Below are 23,420 nucleotides of genomic sequence, written 5' to 3' on the forward strand. Positions count from 1 at the left end.
AGGCAGCACCCCCATAGTCAGACCCTGTAATAGGGTGGCAGATCCCCATAGTCAGACCCTGTAATAAGGCAGCCCCCATAGGCAGACCCTGTAATAAGGCGGCAGATCCCCATAGGCAGACCCTGTAATAAGGCAGCATCCCCCATAAAAAAAAAAACAACTCACTTCTCTTCTTCCTGGTCCTACGCTGCTCCCGCTGATCTCCTGACAGGGGGCGCCGGGCAGTGACGTCATCGCGCCCGCTGTCAGTGTCGGCGAAGTCAGACGCCGACACTGACAGGGGGATGATGGGAGAAGGAGCGCAGCGCTCCTTCTCCCATCAATGCGATCAGCTATATTGGCTAAATGCCGATACAGCTGATCTTCCGATGACGGCGAGGGGCCCACTGCTGGCGTGCTCAGGGGCCCCATAGCGGCCAGGCGGTAGAGCAGGGAGATCGATTCTCCCTGCTCTTCCACACAGTGTAACTGTATCGGCGTGCTGCGCGCGCCGATACAGTTACAGTAGCATAGCTCCGGGTGGGCCCCCTCAGAGCATCGGGCCCGGGGCACCTGCACCCTCTGCCCCCCTGGTAGTTACGCTACTGAATAAAGGTTTAGGAATTACAGCTATTTAATATGTAGTTGCCAGTCAGTCTGATTTAACCGTAAATGAACTTGCTGGCTGCTCGCCCAGCAGAGAAGAGAGTAAACCCGTGGTGGTTTAGAGTAGACCTGTATTGGTTACTATTGTTTTTATGGCCGTATGTTACGTAACTTCCACCATGAGCTGAACTAGTGTCTCACTAGTTCAAAATACTTAGCAAGGGAAGTATCGATGAAATATGAATAAAGAAAAATAAATAAACAGATCAGTGAGACCACAATCGTTCTGGTAAAAGAGGATACCTGCTGTCCGGTGATGCCTTTCAGAATGCTGGTGTCTGTGGTGCCCACACAGAGTCCTTTAGCAGTATGGAATCGATGAAGTCTATGCGGAGACCGAAAATCCCAGGGCGTTGTCCCGGCCGGTGACAAGCGTCCCTCAGGAACCTAAACCCGTGTAAAGCGGGAGCCGAATACCGCAATGAAAGTCAGTAGGTGCTCTGTGAGAACAGGACCTTGCGTGAAGTCACGGATGATCCCTGAGGAAGGAATCCATGAATTCTTAAACGCGTAGGAAGATTGGTCCATTAAGCTCTCCGTAGCCAGTCACGTGAGCCATCACGTGACCGTGACGTCACGCAAGGTCCTGTTCTCAGCTATTAAGTCTCCTCTTTGCCTTATTTCTTGCAAGCTAGCTAAATATTACCAGATCCTTTTAAGTTGAAGTCCGCCCACCATCATGGTAGCTCTTCTCTGAACTTGCTCCGGTTTTTCTATGTCTTTTTTAAAATGTGGTGCCCAGAACTGGACACAGTATTCTAGATGAGACCTGACCAAGGAGGAATAGAGGGGGATAATTACTTCACAATCTAGACTCTCTTATCTAGATCATTTATATAAATGTTGAACAATACTGGGGCCAGGACAGAGGCTTGTGGTACCGCACTAGAAACACTCTTCCAATTGGATGTGAAACATTTATTACCACTCTTTGAGTACGATCACTGAGCCAGTTATGAATCCACCTAACTGAAGCCTTGCCAATACCATTCTTGGTCATTTTTTAAATAAGGATAGTATGAAATACATTATCAAATGCTTTGCTAATGTTGAGACATACAATATCTACCGCATTTACCTGATCCACACAGTCAGTGATTCCATAATAGAAGGAAATTAGATTAGTCTGGCATGACTTGTTTGCTACAAAACCTTGCTAGCTCAGGTAAATTACTGTATTCTTATCCAAGTACTTACATACAGGCTGTTTAATAAATTGTTCAAAGATCTGTTTTTTTTTACTTCTACTGTAATTACTTTGGAATCCCTGACATGAGGAGGCTTTGCAGAAAAATGGTTGCAATTTCTAAACATTTCACAGCATATTTTTTTTTCAACCCTTTAAGTAAACCTGAAAGTTTACACTTCAGTTGCATTTCAGTTATTTCCTCTTAAATGCAAAATAGCGGCATGCAGAGGACAAATCATGGAGATTCGGTCACTGTTTAAATATTTCTGTATCTACTGTAACTGAATTACATGTGTTAGAAATAGAGATGAACCAATTTGTTAAAATTTGATTTGGTTTCGTTCATTCGATTTTGCTGAAAAATTAAATTCTGACCAAATTGATTCATCCTGGGGAGATGTTTATATAAAACAATATATTGAATTGTCCTAGGCCTACCCCTCACCAGTCCTGCCATTGCAGCTCCCCACCCTCTTCTCCCATTTTTGATGTGGATATTCTTCTGGTCTCCAGCCTTTACTTTGAGTCTTCCTTTGCTGTATAGGCCTCATGTGGTCACTTGTGTGTCACGCTCAAAATGAATGGGTGAGGTCTAGTCAGCACAGGAAGACTGGAAAAATGGAGGCTGGATGAAGATATGGAGGCCAAAAGAATTAAAGACCGGTAGACAGGGTGCGGAGCTGCGGCAGTAAGGTAGGTGAGGGGTAGGCCTCGGACAGGTGTTTTATTATTTTGTAACGTCTTCTGACTCTAAACATAGTTTATGGAGTACAGTATTTTTTGCAGGTAAAATTACAACAAAATCTTATTAATATCCTGGATTTCAACTGAATATTCCTTTCACATTCACATATCATGGTGTCGAGGATTATTGTTATATTCGTTGATTTCACATATCCTTAGGTGCAGTAATAAGTGAATAACATTGCAAGCTAGACCCGTAAGAGGGAAGTGGTGTGTAGGAGGATCACGTTATCGCTCTGCTTTAATCTTACTACAATGTTGTATGTAAATATAGAGAATAAAGTTTCGCTCACAAGAGCGTATAAATCAGACAAGTGCAATCAGATAAAAAAAAAGGGGTGCACTTGGACCAATGTTATTCAATAAGGCAATGCTGATCTACGGTTCTTTTCTCTGCAGTATTCGGCGTGAGGGAAAATTTGCATGCTGCAATTTGACTCCAAAATCCGGCGGGTCCAAAAAAAAAATGTGATTTCAAAATTGAATATGGATGATAAGGTGAAAAATAAATTGTCCCACTCTCCTTCTCTCCTTGAAATGTGTGATACTGTTTGGTTTTGTTAATGCTATTTCACCCCTAGAGTACTTGCACCCCAGGAGCTGATGGTGGAATAGGAATGGCATTATTAATGACCCAGGAAAAGTGGCTTGTTCCCACGCCCTGGCGCTCTCCCCTATCTTAACTCCTTCTTTGGCAACCCTGGCTCTGATGTTCTTCTGGATGGAGCAAAATGAGCAGATATGAAGCATGTGTGTGAAACCAAGTGCCTGTGGCTTAGCGGATCGCCCCCTGCTGATACTGGGTATTAGTGATGTAGTTGTGAAAAATAAATAATATAGCCATATCGTGCTCTGGAACGACAGCCTACAAAGAAATAGAATGGCGAGAATCATCTTCAGTGGATAAGATGCTTGGCTTATAACTCTGGTGAAACAGTAAGTTACAGGTATACGTATTTGATACCAAAACATTTAAGTAATTGTATCTTAGTATGAATTGTATCTCACTATAGCCTTTGCTGTATTAATATATGGATGCAAAACCTGGACTATAAAGAAACAATACAGAAGAATCGACGCCTTGAAATATGGAGCTGGAGAAGGATGTTATCAATAACATGGTTGGCAAGAAGAACAAACAAATCAATCTTGGAACCAATCAAGCCTGACATGTCACTCCTAGCAAGGATCACCAAGCTACGACTTTTCCAGTTTCAACACATCATACAAAGAGAACAATCACTGGAGAAGGACATCATGGTGGAAAGAATAGAAGGAACAATGCGAAGAGGAAGACCAGCAACACGAAGGTTTGATACTATCAAGATCACAGTGGAGAAGACCCCGGTGGACCTATCTAGGATTGCACAAGGTCGATCTTCCTACAGATCATTCACCATCAAGTCGCCACGGCTCAAGAACAAGCCGAAGGCCGTTAAATAAAATAAATACAATCATTTTAATATGAAAATATATTACAAGTGCTTAGTAAAGTTATCCGCTCTGTGTGAGCTGTCTGTTACCTTGTTTCCTGAGTGGAATGCCATAGCCGTGAGGCGAGCTACCATTCATACTGGGCATCACAAGGGCATGAAGATTAATGTATACAGATATGTGTGTTATACTATTTAGGGTAAAGTTACTCAATTTATACAATATTATAAAAAAGCTAAAATATAGCAAAATGGATGAATAACATCACTGGGATGATATATTTTATTGGAATTTTGGATTTTTATAGAAATCAAGCTAAAGGAAGGCTGGGTTATCATGAGAGGCAAACTAGATAAAGAATCACCTAGTAGTGGGGAATTAGAAAAAGTGGGTTTGAGGCTGTGTCACATTGTGGTGACCAGTCATCTAGTTTTCAGTTCCTGATCAGATTTTTAAATTATTTCTTCATTATTTTATATAGTATTTTACTTTAGCAATTCTAGAACACATACATACACTATTGATTTGTATCAGGTAATATTAGATAGTAATTATTAGCTTTGGCACAGTTTTTCTAAAATTTTCTGTTATTGTTATAACATTAAACGGAACCTGTCAGCTTAGATTGGAAATGGTGTCAATATTAGGCAGGAAACAGGAGGAACCAGACACATTAACTGAAAAGATTCAGTATAACTTGTATTTTATGCATTGAAATCAGTGTTCATTGTGGGCACAGAAGTCCATTAGGTGGTCCCACTTAGTGACTGACAGCCTTCCTTCTATAACTGTGCATAGAGAGATAGCTGTCAATAAGTTATGCTGAATCTTTTCCCACACGTCTTTATATCAATCTGTTCAGCTTCTCCAGCTCTATAACATGCTACCTAAAGATTGAAAAGTTTTCCCAAGCTGATCAATTCCATTGAAAAGGACGAGCCACTTTTATTTCTTTTCATCCTATTTATAAAGATTGAATTGGTGAGATTATTGATTTTCCCTTTTTGTTGTTGATGGAATTCTACTAACGTTAACATGTGGATTTTATCTCTGCTCACGGACACTAAAATGAAGATCCCATCATCTCTGACCTTGACTATGAAGAGGTCAGACTTCACGTGATTGCGCTGACGCCCATGTTTTGAAATATTCTCATTATAAAGGTGGCTTTATGGCTCCACCGTTAGATCTTTCACCCATGTAAACTGTTTCCAGCACAAACTTTTAAGGAACCTTCATGCAGATCTATCCTTTACTTGAACACATTGGAGATCACACTGGAACCTGATGGTACCGTCGGTATTTCAGTGGTGTTCATAAGGCACCTGGGTGTTTGTTTCTGTGGGGTGGAATCCATTGTGCATCAGATTCAGCAATGAGTCAAGCTTTCTATCATAAATGGAAACTGAGACAGAATTGTGAACAGACCCTTGTTTCTTCCACACTTCACTCTGGCACCATTTGTTATCATTTTTCTGCCTTTTTAGGGTGACAACTTAGATAGCACATTGGTCGTGAGCTGTAATACACAACCGAAACTTCCACACCCTGGACTTCTCTTGGGAACACCAGCAGTACCCAGAGCTGACTTTAGCAAATAGAAGACATTTTCAATATTAGTGATTTTATCTTCATAATGAAATGGTCAATTCATGGATTAAACACATAGCTTTTATGATATACTGCTCTGGCAAAAATTAAGAGACCACTGCAAAATGTTCAGTTTGACTGATTTTCCTCTTTATAGGTATATTTTTGAGTAAAATGTAAATTGTTCTTTTATTCTATAAACTACTGACAACAAAGTTCCAAGCAATACATTTTGTATTCTGGGACAATATCCTCAGAAATAAGAATACAGATAATAAATTGGAAATGTTTAAGAACATCCTAAATAGGCAGTGTAAGCGGTTTATACCTTGTGGGAATAAAAGGACTAGAAATAGGAAAAACCCAATGTGGCTAAACAAAGAAGTAAGACAGGCAATTAACAGTAAAAAGAAAGCATTTGCACTACTAAAGCAGGATGGCACCATTGAAGCTCTAAAAAACTATAGGGAGAAAAATACTTTATCTAAAAAACTAATTAAAGCTGCCAAAAAGGAAACAGAGAAGCACATTGCTAAGGAGAGTAAAACTAATCCCAAACTGTTCTTCAACTATATCAATAGTAAAAGAATAAAAACTGAAAATGTAGGCCCCTTAAAAAATAGTGAGGAAAGAATGGTTGTAGATGACGAGGAAAAAGCTAACATATTAAACACCTTCTTCTCCACGGTATTCACGGTGGAAAATGAAATGCTAGGTGAAATCCCAAGAAACAATGAAAACCCTATATTAAGGGTCACCAATCTAACCCAAGAAGAGGTGCGAAACCGGCTAAATAAGATTAAAATAGATAAATCTCCGGGTCCGGATGGCATACACCCACGAGTACTAAGGGAACTAAGTAATGTAATAGATAAACCATTATTTCTTATTTTTAGGGACTCTATAGCGACAGGGTCTGTTCCGCAGGACTGGCGCATAGCAAATGTGGTGCCAATATTCAAAAAGGGCTCTAAAAGTGAACCTGGACATTATAGGCCAGTAAGTCTAACCTCTATTGTTGGTAAAATATTTGAAGGGTTTCTGAGGGATGTTATTCTGGATTATCTCAATGAGAATAACTGTTTAACTCCATATCAGCATGGGTTTATGAGAAATCGCTCCTGTCAAACCAATCTAATCAATTTTTATGAAGAGGTAAGCTATAGGCTGGACCACGGTGAGTCATTGGACGTGGTATATCTCGATTTTTCCAAAGCGTTTGATACCGTGCCGCACAAGAGGTTGGTACACAAAATCAGAATGCTTGGTCTGGGGGAAAATGTGTGTAAATGGGTTAGTAACTGGCTTAGTGATAGAAAGCAGAGGGTGGTTATAAATGGTATAGTCTCTAACTGGGTCGCTGTGACCAGTGGGGTACCGCAGGGGTCAGTATTGGGACCTGTTCTCTTCAACATATTCATTAATGATCTGGTAGAAGGTTTACACAGTAAAATATCGATATTTGCAGATGATACAAAACTATGTAAAGCAGTTAATACAAGAGAAGATAGTATTCTGCTACAGATGGATCTGGATAAGTTGGAAACTTGGGCTGAAAGGTGGCAGATGAGGTTTAACAATGATAAATGTAAGGTTATACACATGGGAAGAAGGAATCAATATCACCATTACACACTGAACGGGAAACCACTGGGTAAATCTGACAGGGAGAAGGACTTGGGGATCCTAGTTAATGATAAACTTACCTGGAGCAGCCAGTGCCAGGCAGCAGCTGCCAAGGCAAACAGGATCATGGGGTGCATTAAAAGAGGTCTGGATACACATGATGAGAGCATTATACTGCCTCTGTACAAATCCCTAGTTAGACCGCACATGGAGTACTGTGTCCAGTTTTGGGCACCGGTGCTCAGGAAGGATATAATGGAACTAGAGAGAGTACAAAGGAGGGCAACAAAATTAATAAAGGGGATGAGAGAACTACAATACCCAGATAGATTAGTGAAATTAGGATTATTTAGTCTAGAAAAAAGACGACTGAGGGGCGATCTAATAACCATGTATAAGTATATAAGGGGACAATACAAATATCTCGCTGAGGATCTGTTTATACCAAGGAAGGTGACGGGCACAAGGGGGCATTCTTTGCGTCTGGAGGAGAGAAGGTTTTTCCACCAACATAGAAGAGGATTCTTTACTGTTAGGGCAGTGAGAATCTGGAATTGCTTGCCTGAGGAGGTGGTGATGGCGAACTCAGTCGAGGGGTTCAAGAGAGGCCTGGATGTCTTCCTGGAGCAGAACAATATTGTATCATACAATTATTAGGTTCTGTAAAAGGACGTAGATCTGGGGATTTATTATGACGGAATATAGGCTGAACTGGATGGACAAATGTCTTTTTTCGGCCTTACTAACTATGTTACTATGTTACTATGTTACTATGTATTTATTTTCTGAAAATGATAAATGGTCAAAATAACAAAAAAAATGCATTGCATGCAGACCTCAAATAATGAAAAAAAAAAACAAGTTCATAATCATTTAGAAACAACAATACTATAGGAAAATAGTACAATAATAATAATATAATAATAATTCTAATAATAATATAATAACAATACTATATGCTATATGAAAAAAATAAATGGATTAAAACTAAAACAACATTATAGGAAACACATTTTTACATGACGGGTAAAGTTATACCAACCTCTTTAGTTGTTACATTTCTTCCAAGCAACTGGGTATCAAACCTGGATATCACATATCTCCGATGGTTCTGAAAAAAGTTGCTGAGCCCATAATACATGAAGACGTCCCCCTGTATGGAACGTTACATGACAATAAGGCAGTAAGTATTCAGATACATTGTTTCCAACTTTAGTTTTTTTATCTGAAGATGTGGTCTTGAGTCTTCTACTTTATTTTCTCATGTTTACATACACAAAGGTGCCAGTGTACGTACCCTTTAATACCAAATGTAATAATAAAAAAAAGTCATAAAAAAGTGTCAGGTGGCATTCAGGAAAGGCTCAAGAAATTACCCCAATTCCGATTTTCCAAATATATTAAAGCTTTCTCTTAGAATTGCTTCTGACCCAAATTACAGAACTAAAACGGGCCTGGAATCCCAGAATGACAATCTATTCAGGATACTTCTTGCTCTCTTGGATTGCCCAATCTATTCTAGGATAACCTCACACATTTTTTAGTGGATGGACCTTGTCTTGCAATTTCAAGCATACTTGACAATGTTCAATTTTTCCATCCCCGTGCTTTGAGTATGCCCATCAAGGTTACCCTCCTCAAGGAATTTTCACTTATAGGTAATGGTCGGTTTCCCAACTCTCTCCCACTGACTTTCCTCTTTCTATTCTTCACCACTTTATTCTTGTTTCATTTGCTTCAACCTGCCCTCCAAACCCCGCCACATATACACTCTTCTATCCTAAACCAAGCTCACTTTAAAGGAATTGTACAAAACTGAGTTTCATGCTATAAATCTATTTAATTTAATAACCTAACCACTTTAATAATATACGTCAATTCAAAATTCCCTACTAGTGATGAGCGAACAGGTCCGGATAAGGTGTTATCTGAGCATGCTCTGGTACTAACCAAGTGACTTCAGTATGCTCGAAAGATATGTTCGAGTCCCCGCAGCTGCATGTCTCATGCCTGTCCGACACCCGCCACACATGCAGGGATTGTGTAACAAACTTGCATGTGTTGCAGCTGACGAACAGCCACGAGACATGCAGCTGTGGGGACTCGAACATATTTTTCGAGCATACTGAAGTCACTTGGTTAGTACCAGAGCATGCTCAGATAACACCTTATCCGGACCTGTTCGCTCATCACTATTCCCTACCTTTTCCTCTCTGCTTTTCTTGAACGCGGATCTGTTTGAGAACCCCCAGTGTATGCTAGAAGACTCAAACTAAGGCCACATTCACACATTCAGTATTTGGTCAGTATTTTACCTCAGTATCCATAAGCCAAAACCAGGAGAGAAACAATTAGAGGGAAAGTATAATAGAAACATATGCACCACTTCTGTATTTATCACCCACTCCTGGTTTTTGCTTACAAATACTGAGGTAAAATACTGACCAAATACTGAACGTGTGAACCTGGCCTAATAGTCATCGAAAATAAGAAAAGAAACCCCAGAAAATTAGAGAGGGAAGAGTAGGAAATTTTGAATTGAAGAGTCATTAGATTATTACATTAAATACGTAGGCACATACTATGAAATTCACTTACCGTAGTTTCAGAAAACCCCTTGAGGGTATGTGCACACGATGCGGATTTTGCAGCAGTTTCCCATGAGTTTACAGTTCAATGTAAATCTATGGGAAACCAAAAACGCTGTGCACATGCTGCGGAAAAAAACGCATGGAAACGCAGTGGTTTACATTCCGCAGCATGTCACTTCTTTCTGCGGATTCCGCAGCGGTTTTACAACTGCCCCTATGGAAAACCGCAGTTGTAAAACCGCAGAAAAACCGTGGTAAATCCACAACAAATCTGCAGCAAAAACGCAGCGTTTTTGCCCTGCAGATTTATCAAATCTGCTGCGGAAAAATCCGCAGTGGCCAAGAATACGTGTGCACTTACCCTTAATGTTCCCGTCATAGACAAGTTATCATTTTCCACAGATAAAGGGGTGTGTCTGCCTGCGCTCATAATGGCCATTATATGAAACAAGAGCTTCTACTAAACCAATGACTTCTGTAAAACTATTAATGTTAATATTTTAGCTGATCGTTATACTTGCCTGAATATTCTCTTTCACATAGAAATTGACAAAGCAGCTGCATGGCGTTTCTGAATTTGAAGAATTTTCTCGTTCTTTCGTACATCGCGAACAATCAGAATGGTCAGAATAGGTTATCTGTTAACAATACACAATATACTGCATCACAACAAGCACGATGTAGGAAAATATACAACTCCTGAACCTGAGAGTAACATAATGTAGAGGCAGAGATTCTGATTCCAGCAATGTGTCACTTACTGGGCTTCTTGCTGTAATTTTGATAACATCACTGTTTTATCAGCAGGAGACTATCACTAGAGGACTAGTAAACCTGCTGCCATGTACCATAGTCCTCCATATTCTTGAGCTCTGTATAACCCCACCCCATCACTGGCAGCTTTCTGTGTATACTGTACATGGGCAGTATGTTATCCAAGAACCACCTCACCAGAAAGATAATATACAACAATAAGATAATAGAGTAAAAAATAGATGTAAATACAAGCCCCAGGGTACACCTGCCTAAAGCAATTCTACACTATAACAGCTAAATGGCTAAAAATAAAGTAGTGTGTGTAAACTGGAGTAAAAAAAAAAGAAATATTAAAAATAATAAAAATAAAAAAATCATCAAAAGGAGAAAACCTCAAAGAAGTGGGATAATAAAAGGTGCAAGGTGCTAAAGCAAATTGCTGAAATAAAAATATTTATGTGAATAGCTTGATATAAAAGTTTGATCACATGAATACCATAAAAAATTCACAAGTAGAATCTGGCGTACTGACTGCATCTGCTACCTTATGTCATGTAGGTGGGTGAACCTTCAGGGCCTGGATTGGACTCATCAGCCACCTCCAGACCCATAACTACTAATTCTCTTCTAACCCTGAAGTCATGGTCATCTTCGACTATGAAGGACGAACATCACATCATACAACAGGTGTTTAACACGTTTGGTGTATATAATTACCACACCCTTTTTTTGTGAACTTGTGGTAAACATCTATTGTTGTGTTCAATACGTGTGTTCAGTCGCTCACTGTTATGAAAAGAAGAGATGCCAGGAAGAAAAAAAGCATCCAATGAACAAGAAAAAGGTCTCACTCAGCATGGCGAGTTCTGCAACGCCACTACTCCTCCAGACAGCCACACTGCAGATAATACTTAATAAAGGCCCTAAATAGGTCTCAACTTCAGCTTTTTTACAGATGGTTTTATATTTGCATCAATAATTAATTTGTTGAAATTTCATTTAATCCATTCTTCCCTCTACCCGTGAAATTTTCCCCGTACCATTGGCTGCAACACAAATCGAAAGCATGATCCACGTCCATGCGGAACTTTCCTCCCGCCTCTCATCTAACTTGCTCTTTGACAATCTACAATCTGGTTTCTGCCCCCATCACTCAACTGAGACAGCCCTGACCAAAATCACTAACGACCTACTTACAGCCAAAGCTAACGGACAATACTCTATATTCTTCCTTCTAGACCTGTCCTATGCTTTCGACACAGTTGACCACTGCCTCCTACTATAGATTCTCTCCTCCTTTGGCATCAAAGACCTCGCCCTATCCTGGGCGTCTCCCACTCTCACACTACCTCCTCATCCCACCCTCTCTCTATTGGAGTCCCCCAAGGCTCTGTTCTAGGACCCTTACTCTTCTCAATCCATACACTTGGCCTGGGACAACTCATAAAGTCCCATGGATTCCAGTACCACCTTTATGCTGATGACACTCAGATCTACCTCTCTGGCCCAGACGTCACCTCACTGCTGTCCAGAATCCCAGAGTGTCTATCAGCCATATCCTCCTTCTTCTCCACTCGCTTCCTCAAACTCAATGAGGACAAATCTGAACTCCTCATCTTTCCTCCATCTCATAGATCTTCCTTACCTGACCTATCTATCGCAATTAACGACATTACGCTTTTCCCCGTACCGGAAGTCCGCTGCCTCGGAGTAAACCTTGACTCTGCCGTGTCCTTCAAACCGCACATCCAAGCTCTTTATATCTCCTGTCGCCTCCAGCTCAAAAATATCTCCAGAATCCGTCCTTTCCTCAACTGTCAATCTACTAAAATGCTTGTGCATGCCCTCATCATCTCCTGCCTCGACTACTGCAACATCCTTTTCTGCGGCCTCCCTGCTAACACCCTTGCACCTCTTCAATCCATCCTTAACTCTGCTGCCCGACTAATTAATCTCTCTCCTCGTTACTCCTCTGCTCTCCCCTCTGCAAATCTCTTCACTGGCTCCTATTCCCTCAGCGTATCCAGTTCAAATTACTAATACTGACCTACAAAGCCATACATAACCTGTCTCCTCCATATATCTCTGAACTAACCTACCGATATCTTCCCTCACGTAATCTCCAGTCCTCCCAAGACCTCCTTCTCTCCTCCACACTTATTCGCTCCTCATCCAACCGCCTCCAAGACTTCTCCTGAATATCCCCATCCTCTGGAATTCTTTGCCCCAACACGTCCAACCATCAAATATATTCGGATATTTCAGGTGAAACATGAAAACTCACCTCTTCAGGAAAGCCTGCACTGACCCCACTGCTTCCTCACCACTACCGCTGCAACCGCCTCATCAACACAAGAGCTCCTGCAATCCTCAACCCATTGTCTCCTTCCCCACCATCCTGTAGAATGTAAGTTCACAAGGGCAGGGTCCTCTCCCCTCTGTATCAGTCTGTGATTGTTAGTTTGCTTACTGTAAGTGATATCTGTAATTTGTATGTAACCCTTCTCATGTACAGCACCATGGAATCAATGGTGCTATATAAATAAATAATAATAATAGATAATAATAATCCACCCCCATGAATTCATGGTCAGTGAGAAGTTCTTTTCCAGAATTTTTGTGGCCTTTTTTCTCCACAAATACCTTTGATTTTTGGGGCAAAAATAGTTCTATTTTAATCTGATTGGTCCACAGGATTTGTTTCCAAAAAGCATCAGGCGTCTTTAGATGTTGTTTTGCATACTTCTGACGCTGAATGTTATGGCGAGGACGCAGAAGATTTGACATATATCCCATATTTGTGCAGGTGTCTCTGAACAGTAGAACAAAGTACCACAACTCCAAAGTCTGCAAAATCTTTTTGAAGGTCTTTTGCAGTCACTCAGGGGTTCTGATTTGCCTCTCTAACAATCCTACGAGCAGTTATCACTAACATTTTGCTTGGTCTTCCAGATCTTGATCTCCACTGATTTTGATCTCCACTGTTCCTGTTAACTGCCATTACTTAATTACATTTCGAACTAAAGGTACCGTCACATTTAGCGACGCTGAAGCGATATAGACAACGATGCCGATCACTGCAGCGTCGCTGTTTAGGTTGTTGTGTGGTCGCTGGAGAGCTGTCACACAGACAGCTCTCCAGCGACCAACGATGCCGAAGTCCCCGCGTAATCAGGGTAAACATCGGGTTACTAAGCGCAGGGCCGCGCTTAGTAACCCGATGTTTACCCTGGTTACCATTGTAAAAGTTAAAAAAAAAAAAACAGTACATACTTACATTCCGGTGTCTGTCCCTCGCCGTCAGCCGCAAAAAAAAAAAAAAAAAGTAAAGTGTAATTCTCTGTCCTCTGATGTGATCGCACATCAGAGGACAGAGAAATAGGGGGATTCGGGGACCCTAGCATACTCACCTAGGTCCCTGGATCCTCTTGCTGCTCCTCCTGGCCGCCGGCAGCAGAACATGGCGGACGCATGCCCAGTGCGCCCGCCATCTGTCTCCATCTGCCGGCCGGCAGGAGAACAGCAGTTGGGGCTAAAATTAGGGGTAGGGTTAGGGGTAGGGTTAGGGGTAGGGTTAGGTTAGGGGTAGGGTTAGGGTTAGGTTAGGGTTAGGGGTAGGGTTAGGGGTAGGGTTAGGTTAGGGGTAGGGTTAGGGGTAGGGTTAGGGTTAGGGGTAGGGTTAGGGCTAGGGGTAGGGTTAGGTTAGGTTAGGGGTAGGGTTAGGGGTAGGGTTAGGGTTAGGTTAGGGGTAGGGTTAGGGTTATGTTAGGGGTAGGGTTAGGGGTAGGGTTAGGTTAGGGTTAGGGGTAGGGTTAGGGGTAGGGTTAGGTTAGGGTTAGGTTAGGGGTCGGGTTAGGGGTAGGGTTAGGTTAGGGGTAGGGTTAGGTTAGGGGTAGGGTTAGGGTTAGGGGTAGGGTTAGGTTAGGGTTAGGTTAGGGGTAGGGTTAGGTTAGGGGTAGGGGTAGGGTTAGGTTAGGGGTAGGGCTAGGGTTGGGGCTAAATTTAGGGTTAGGGTTGGGGCTAAATTTAAGGTTAGGGTTGGGGCTAAACTTAGGGTTAGGCTTCTTTCACACTTACGTCGGTACGGGGCCGTCGCAATGCGTCGGCCCGACATACCGACGCACGTTGTGAAAATTGTGCACAACGTGGGCAGCAGCTGTAGTTTTTCAACACATCCGCTGCCCAATCTATGTCCTGGGGAGGAGGGGGCGGAGTTACGGCCACGCATGCGCGGTCAGAAATGGCGGATGCGACGTACAAAAAAACGTTTCATTGAACGTTTTTTTGTGCCGACGCTCCGCCAAAACACAACTGATCCAGTGCACGACAGACGCGACGTGTGGCCATCCGTCACGATCCGTCGGCAATACAAGTCTATGGGCAAAAAACGCATCCTGCGGGCACATTTGCAGGATCCGTTTCTTGTCCAAAACGACGGATTGCGACGGAATGCCAAACGACGCAAGTGTGAAAGTAGCCCTAGGGCTAGGGTTAGGGTTGGGGCTAAAGTTAGGGCTAGGGTTGGGGCTAAAGTTAGGGTTAGAGCTGGGATTAGGGTTAGGGTTTGGATTAGGGTTCGGGTTGGCATTAGGGTTACGCTTGGGATTAGGGTTAGGTTTGGGATTAGGGTTAAGGTTAGGGTTGTGATTAGGGGTGTATTGGGATTAGGGTTAGGTTTGAGGTTAGGGTTGAGATTAGGATTAGGGGTGTGTTGGATTTAGGGTTTTGATTAGGGTTATGGTTAGGGTTGACATTAGGGTTGTTTTGGGGTAAGGGTTGTGATTATGGTTAGGGTTAGTGATTAGGATTATGGATGAGGTTGGGATTAGGGTTAGGGGTGTGTTGGGGTTAGGGTTGGAGCTAGAATTGGGGGGTTTCCACTGTTTAGGTACATCAGGGGGTCTCCAAACACGACAGCCAATTTTGCGCTCAAAAAGTCAAATGGTGCTCCCTCCCTTCTGAGCTCTGCCGTGCGCCCAAACAGTGGGTTACCCCCACATATGGGGCATCAGCGTACTCGGGATAAATTGGACAACAACTTCTGGGGTCCAATTTCTCTTGTTACCCTTGTGAAAATAAAAACTTGGGGGCTACAAAATCTTTTTTGTGAAAAAAAAAATATTTTTTATTTTCACGACTCTGCATTCTAAACTTCTGTGAAGCACTTGGGCATTCAAAGTTCTCACCACACATCTAGATAAGTTCCTTGGGGGGTCTAGTTTCCAAAATGGGGTCACTTGTGGGGGGTTACTACAGTTTAGGTACATCAGGGGCTCTGCAATCGCAACATAATGCCCACAGACCATTCTATCAAAGTCTGCATTCCAAAAAGGCGCTCCTTCCCTTCCGAGCTCTGCCGTGCGCCCAAACAGTGGTTTACCGCCACATATGGCGCATCAGCGTACTCGGGATAAATTGGACAACAACTATTGCAGTCCAATTTCTCCTGTTACCCTTGTGAAAATAAAAACTTGGGGGCTACAATATCTTTTTTGTGGAAAAAAAAATATTTTTTATTTTCACGACTCTGCATTCTAAACTTCTGTGAAGCACTTGGGCATTCAAAGTTCTCACCACACATCTAGATAAGTTCCTTGGGGGGTCTAGTTTCCAAAATGGGGTCACTTGTGGAGGGTTTCTACTGGTTAGGTACATCAGGGGCTCTGCAAACGCAACATAATACCCGCAGACCATTCTATCAAAGTCTGCATTCCAAAACGGCGCTCCTTCCTTCCGAGCTCTGCCGTGCGCCCAAACAGTGGTTTACCCCCACATATGGGGTACCAGCATACTCAGGACAAATTGGACAACAACTTTTGGGGTCCAGTTTCTCTTGTTACCCTTGTGAAAATAAAAATTTGGTGGCTAAAAAATCTTTTTTGTGGAAAAAAAAAATATTTTTTATTTTCACGGCTCTGCATTATAAACTTCTGTGAAGCACTTGGGCATTCAAGGTTCTCACCACACATCTAGATAAGTTCCATGGGGGGTCTAGTTTCCAAAATGGGGTCACTTGTGGGGGATTTCTACTGTTTAGGCACATCAGGGGCTCTCCAAACGCGACATGGCGTCCGATCTCAATTCCAGCCAATTCTACATTGAAAAAGTAAAACGGCACTCTTTCTCTTCCAAGCTCTGCGGTGCGCCCAAACAGTGGTTTACCCCCACATATTGGGTATCGACGTACTCAGGAGAAATTGCACAACAACTTTTGTGGTCTAATTTCTCCTGTTACCCTTGTGAAAATAAAAATTTGTGGGCAAAAAGATCATTTTTGTAGAAAAAATGCAATTTTTTTTTTCACGGCTCTACGTTATAAACTTCTGTGAAGCACATGGGGGTTCAAAGTGCTCGCCACACATCTAGATAAGTTCCTTAAGGGGTCTAGTTTCCAAAATGGTGTCACTTGTGGGGGGTTTCCACTGTTTAGGCACATCAGGGGCTCTCCAAACGCGACATGGCGTCCAATCTCAATTCCAGCCAATTCTACATTGAAAAAGTAAAACGGCACTCCTTCTCTTCCAAGCTCTGCGGTGCGCCCTAACAGTTGTTTACCCCCACATATTGGGTATCAGCGTACTCAGGAGAAATTGCACAACAACTTTTGTGGTCTAATTTCTCCTGTTACCCTTGTGAAAATAAGAATTTGTGGGCAAAAAGATCATTTTTGTGTAAACAAAAGCGATTTTTTTATTTTCACGGCTCTACGTTATAAACTTCTGTGAAGCACTTGGGGGTTCAAAGTGCTCACCACACATCTAGATAAGTTCCTTAAGGGGTCTAGTTTCCAAAATGGTGTCACTTGTGGGGAGTTTCCACTGTTTAGGTACATCAGGGGCTCTCTAAATGTGACATGGTGTCCGATCTCAATTCCAGCCAATTCTGCATTGAAAAAGTCAAACGGCGCTCCTTCACTTCTAAGTTCTGCGGTGCGCCCTAACAGTGGTTTACCCCCACATATGGGGTATTGGCGTATTCAGGAGAAATTGCGTAACAAAATTTATGGTTACATTTCTGTTTTTACACTTGTGAAAATAAAAAAAATGGTTCTGAATTAAGATGTTTGCAAAAAAAAGTTAAATGTTCATTTTTTCCTTCCACATTGTTTCAGTTCCTGTGAAGCACGTAAAGGGTTAATAAACTTCTTGAATGTGGTTTTGAGAACCTTGAGGGGTGTAGTTTTTAGAATGGTGTCACACTTCATTATTTCCTATCATATAGACCCCTCAAAATGACTTCAAATGTGATGTGGTCCCTAAAAAAAATGGTGTTGTAAAAATGAGAAATTGCTGGTCAACTTTTAACCCTTATAACTCCCTAACAAAAAAAAATGTTGTTTCCAAAATTGTGCTGATGTAAAGTAGACATGTGGGAAATGTTATTTATTAACTATTTTTTATGACATATCTCTCTGATTTAAGGGCATAAAAATACAAAGTTTGAAAACTGCAAAATTTTAAAAATTTTCGCCATATTTCCGTTTTTTTCATAAATAATCGCAAGTAATATCGAAGAAATGTTACCACTAACATGAAGTACAATATGTCACGAAAAAACAATCTCAGAATCAGCAGGATCCGTTGAAGCGTTCCAGAGTTATAACCTCATAAAGTGACAGTGGTCAGAATTGCAAAAATTGGCCTGGTCATTAAGTACCAAATTGGCTCTGTCACTAAGGGGTTAAAATACAAAGGAAATGTGTAATCTTTAACTTTAGCCCTTTTAGAGATCAATTCATCTTCAACTTGCTTAAATGTTCACAATATCAGTAATTATGACCAGAGGGTTCCAAACTTTTATATGTCAATGTATGTTTTTCATATCTACATATGACCTTATCATTAGGCATCATTCTCCTCTTTATTAGTTATTACTACAGGAAACATACAAATTCTACACTTTTATTTCTGCTCATTCCTTCCATCTTAATTATTTATCACAAAGAAGCTAATTATTTAAGTGCGCAAAATTTCTCGAATACAAATTGTACTTCACATAATATATTTTGCTGTATACTCATAGTAGTAGTCTGATAACTAAAAAGTTATTGGGTCAAAGGTTCAGAATAATCATCAGACCAGTTAATTAGCTAGAGATAATGGGGACATGATCCACATTTACCGTAAGTACAAATACATTTTTGAACTTTTGAAAAGATTTTTATGTTTTTGGATGTTTTTGTTGTGATGCAACAAATGCTATAGGAAAAGGTGAACTCAAGAAATAGCGTATAAGAACCACCAATAATGGTTTTTGAGGTTTCCTGTTTTGTCTTCTATTGGACACAACCTTTCAACTAGCACGTTTCCTACAAAATAAGAAAAATGAAGCAAAAAGAGAATGTTCTAGAACTTCCTCACTTACCCATATTTCTTTCACATTTATGGTTGCTACAATCCAACTGATTCCTACAGCAAGGCAAAAAAGGCCGATGATAAAGAATGAGCTGAGCACGGATTCGGGGGTTAAGGTTGGCTGCCATGCTGGGATTCTCTGCTGCTTGAATGCGGTGTTATCAGGACATTTCGAAGTTGGAATATTCTCATTTTCTTCCTTTTTCTTTTTTCCCATGTTACTCCTGTGTCAGGTCTCGGGATTGTGTCTTATTTAATGGAAGCTTCCAGGTACTTCCTAATTGTCATTGTCCATTGCAAGGTGGTGGAACTTATCTTCTAGTGAACTTCCTGAAATTACTGATTAACTCCAGTCTCGGTGCTCTCTGGTCACTCCTGCCTTCTGTCAGCCTGTGTCAGTCTTGCTCAGTGTACTTTGCTCATGCAAAATGCAGTCAATGAGCTCTGTATATCAGAGCATGTTTGTTTTATAAGGCTATTTATGATCCATACCTTCCACGCCTTAAAACACTGCTGCTATTAAAGAACAATGCACTTACTCTAAACTAGATCAGATATCATGTGAACTTTATAAAACTTTTCTCAAGACATTAAATCGGTCAAACAACTTTTACTTCCAACACTATCAGAAAGAATCTATTTACACAACACCTTTTACTATAACTTCACCTCACGAGAGAAACAGTTTAAAAATATTCCTTAAAATGATGATTCCTTGGACTAATATATTATAATATAATTGTGGATATAATCTATATATATAATATAATATTATGGATTAATAATTTATGTTTTAATATTTTTATTTTTTGATGCTGTATCTTCATTTTGTTATGTGTATTCTAACCAAACGTGATCCAATTTATGTATAACTGCTTCCTTTACTTATCCCATCCCCCTTTTTCCTATTCTTTCCCATGTTTCGCCATTCTTTCCTTACATCTCCCTTACACCATCATAGTTATTATTATAAAAACCAATAATGATATTTAAACAAGACATAAGATCAGTATTTCCCATCTGGGGTGCCACTGAACCCCCACTGTTGTGCCATGGCACTCTGGTTACAAATGGCAGCGGGAGTGCCGCACATTATGGCGCAGTGCCGCTGATTTACTCAATTACCCGCGTGCAGATACAATTGAATAAGATGGTGTCACAACCCCACTAGTGCCATTCAGCAGGAGAGTGGGCAGAGCAGATAGCGGGATAGATCCAGTGTGAGTTGAGTGGGATCCTTGTTTTCTTCCAGAGGGCACAGTGTTAATTTATTCATATATTCAGACAGATGTCTGACACTTTTTTTTTCTTTAAATTTAGTGGGCACAGTGTAAATTTTTACATATATGTTCAGGGGCACAGCGTTCATTTTTGCATATATTTAGGGGCACAGTGTATATTTATATTCAATGGTCACAGTTTTTTTAAAATATTCAGGGGGCAAGGTGTATTAAAAATTATTTGGTACAGGTGCACTGAGGTTACAAATTTTTTAGGGGTGCCCCTAGGATTTAAATATTGAAAAATACTGTATTTATTATAAACATTTATTTCAATTATCATTTAATTTTAGAGCTCATGCATACAGCAGAGCAATGTACATAACATGTATAGCGGCACACAGAATGCCTGCACCTCCATCTAGAGAACAGATGCCTCCATACGGTAAGCACATTATTATGAGGGGTGTTAGGGGTCGAGTTCCCGCCTCTGCACAGGGGGAATCTCGGGCCATCTCCGCTGTGATCTCCCATTCTTCTCCTGCCGTAGTGGAGCCTGCTCAGCGGAGACGTCTGTCCCAGCGTCTCGCTCAGTCTGACTCTGTACAAAGAGTTACTGCTGCTTTTCCTGCTTCTGCCATTTGAGCCAGTGCTGGGCAGCGTCGGGCAGACGCTTCTGGGACTAAGTCCTGCTTTTCTCGTTCTGAGCATGCCCAGGGTAAGATCTCTTAGTGGAGTTCAAGGGTCACATGATCAGATACTGCAGCTAAGGCCCTTGGTCCTTCAGGAAGGTCCTGTAGGTGCTCACGCTCTGTGGCAGCCTCTCATTGGTCCTTCTAGGAAGGACCTGTACGTGCTGCAACTATTTAAGGCTCGCATGGCTGCACAGCCATGTGCTAGTATTGTTCTATGTTATGTGCTTTGCGCCAGTGTGGTCACGTAAGACTGTGTTCAGGGACCCGGCTGAAATAAGCCCATAGAATGTTGGCACCTCCAGCAAGGAATTTTGTGTGCATGCGTGACCACTGACTGCTCTCTGTTTGGGCAGTTAGCCTGTGCCTCTGTGAAGTCTAACAGGGCACAGTGCTTTGCTTTCACGGCTACTCGGTGAATTAACTGAGTTAGTCCATACCGCCATATAGTGCTGCCGTTTGCTAGCAGCAGGTTCTCCTGCACGGTGCACCCCGGGCTGCGAATGCACCAATAATAATAAAAACATCCATATTTACTCGGTGCGTTCCGCTAGCCCTAACAAGGGGTTCCCCTATTTTTGCTCTCAGCTCATAGTCTGAGACCATATAGAAGGTGAGACTTTTAGCTCCTTTCACTTGGTGTTGGTGCTGTGTGGTGGCCATTGTTGCTGTGGTTTTGTGCCTATGGGGTGGAGTGACCTAGATTCATCGGGGCTCAGCCTTGAAGCGTGGGTGCTGTGGGGCACTGGGTCACTCACCATGCTGGTGCGGAAACACTGCAGTGTTGACCGGCGCCTGGCGGGGCAGCATTGAGAGTAGGGACCCATTAAGAGGTTCACCATGACGAGGCAGTCTACTTCTTACAGTCTGATCAGAATGATAAACTAAGGGCTTCATGTTCTTTTTTGTAAATTTTTGCTTAGCCGCAATAGATCAATGTGTACGTTTTGGATGTGCAGTCCATGCTTTTTTTCCAGCTCTGGTGTGGCCCATCTACCAAATAGATGCCTCCATATGTTAACCATAGTATTATTTTTTGTATTTTATAGTGTCCTTAATTCTAGGGATCTGAACATACAAATGCAGCAATTCCCTTGAATTAATGTTTCTAGGGCATAAAGTGTTGCTAACACTGTTCATCGTTTTCTATATGTTTACATATTAAATTGGAGGCATGCAGAGTTGTAAAATGCAGTCTTACAGATTTATGTAGGCCTTGTACAACTTATTTGCATGTAAAAGCTGTAATACAGCACACACACTGTAGAGGTAGACTATGTCTGCCATAAGGCGATGTCCTGGTTGCTCTTGTCTTCCTGGATAGCCAGAATTTACAAAGAACTCCTCTCCAAAAGGACTGAAATGTTAAGAAGCAAGGGGATGGAAAATTGGCCCAGGAGCCATGGAAAGGGTGTAAAGGAAAGCAGGCACCACGTGTTCGATTGCTATGCACCTACGTTTCCACCAGTTTTTCATTTGCACCTTATTCTTCTTTCAATTTTCTTTTTCTCTATTTAATATGTGTTCGACTGTTTGCTTTTTTTTTATGGTCATCATTCTGTGGACGAGAGTTGTGGTTTCTAGATATTTTTGGCTGATTCATACAATGCGACTTTGTTACCTGAGGAACCGGCTGTAAATTAAAGTTGGTCTCCGAAGTTGATTGCGTAGGAACAGCTTCTAAGCATGGGCAATCACTGTGATGTTCAGATTTGTCATGGTGCCTTAAAGGGGTTGTCCGGTCAAAACCGATAAGTTTGAAGTCACTTTATAGTTTACAGTAAATGTTCTTATTAGTATTATCAGCTATACAGTGGACAGATACCACTAACAATCTTTAACCTCTTTAAGCGGTTGTCTGGTCGAAACCGACAAGTCTGCAGTCCCTCTGTGTAACTGCAGACTTATGAATCCCCCAGCGCATGCACTGTGCGCTGCGGGGATTTGCCGGTTTGAGACAATGGACATGAATGTATGTATGAGTTGTACATACCCCTGGCCGGTGGGTGTGGACTCCCTCCATTCACTTGTATTGAGTCCAGGCCGCTCCCACTGGCCGGGAGCATGTATAACTCATACATACCCTCCATTCCCTGCTCTGAAACTGGCAAATCCCTGCAGAGCACAGTGAGCGCACTGGGAAGATTCATAAGTGTGCAGTCACACAGAGAACAACAGACCTGACAGTTTCCCTTTATACAATTATGGCTGTTACACTAAAGTACGGTTTAGGCTACGTTCACATTCGCGTTACGCTAATGTGCGTCGCTGTTGCGTCGGCGACGCAGCGGCGACGCAGCGGCGACGCGCCCCTATGTTTAACATAGGGGACGCGTGCGTTTTTTTGTTAGCGTTTTTCGACATGTGCGTCGTTTTCGACGCTAGCGTCGGACGCACGAAAATGCAACAAGTTGCATTTTTCGTGCGTCCGATTTCCATCAAAAAACGACGCACGCGTCGCAAAACGCAGCGTTTTTGGTGCGTCGCGCGTTGCGTCGCCGACGCACCAGCGCGCAACGCTAATGTGAACGTAGCCTAAGTGATTTATTCCATCCAAATCCTTGATATGTACAACAGTG

The 23,420-nt window shown here is 41.8% G+C and overlaps 1 protein-coding gene across 1 annotated transcript in view; it reads right to left on the reverse strand.

The window, feature by feature from the left end:
• LOC138672725 (cell cycle control protein 50C-like) overlaps positions 1-19,368 on the reverse strand; it is a 32,264-nt gene extending 12,896 nt beyond the window's left edge. Inside the window, exons 1-3 of the mRNA XM_069761017.1 lie at positions 18,940-19,368; positions 10,341-10,457; positions 8,271-8,381 (exon numbers count right to left, since the gene is read on the reverse strand). Coding sequence (XP_069617118.1) covers positions 8,271-8,381; positions 10,341-10,457; positions 18,940-19,146 — 435 coding nt within the window. The 5' untranslated portion in view covers positions 19,147-19,368. The remainder of the gene's footprint in view (positions 1-8,270; positions 8,382-10,340; positions 10,458-18,939) is intronic.
• Positions 19,369-23,420: the final 4,052 nt, after the last annotated feature.

Source organism: Ranitomeya imitator, chromosome 3 (genome assembly GCF_032444005.1).
Source record: "Ranitomeya imitator isolate aRanImi1 chromosome 3, aRanImi1.pri, whole genome shotgun sequence".
Classification (NCBI taxonomy): domain Eukaryota; kingdom Metazoa; phylum Chordata; class Amphibia; order Anura; family Dendrobatidae; genus Ranitomeya; species Ranitomeya imitator.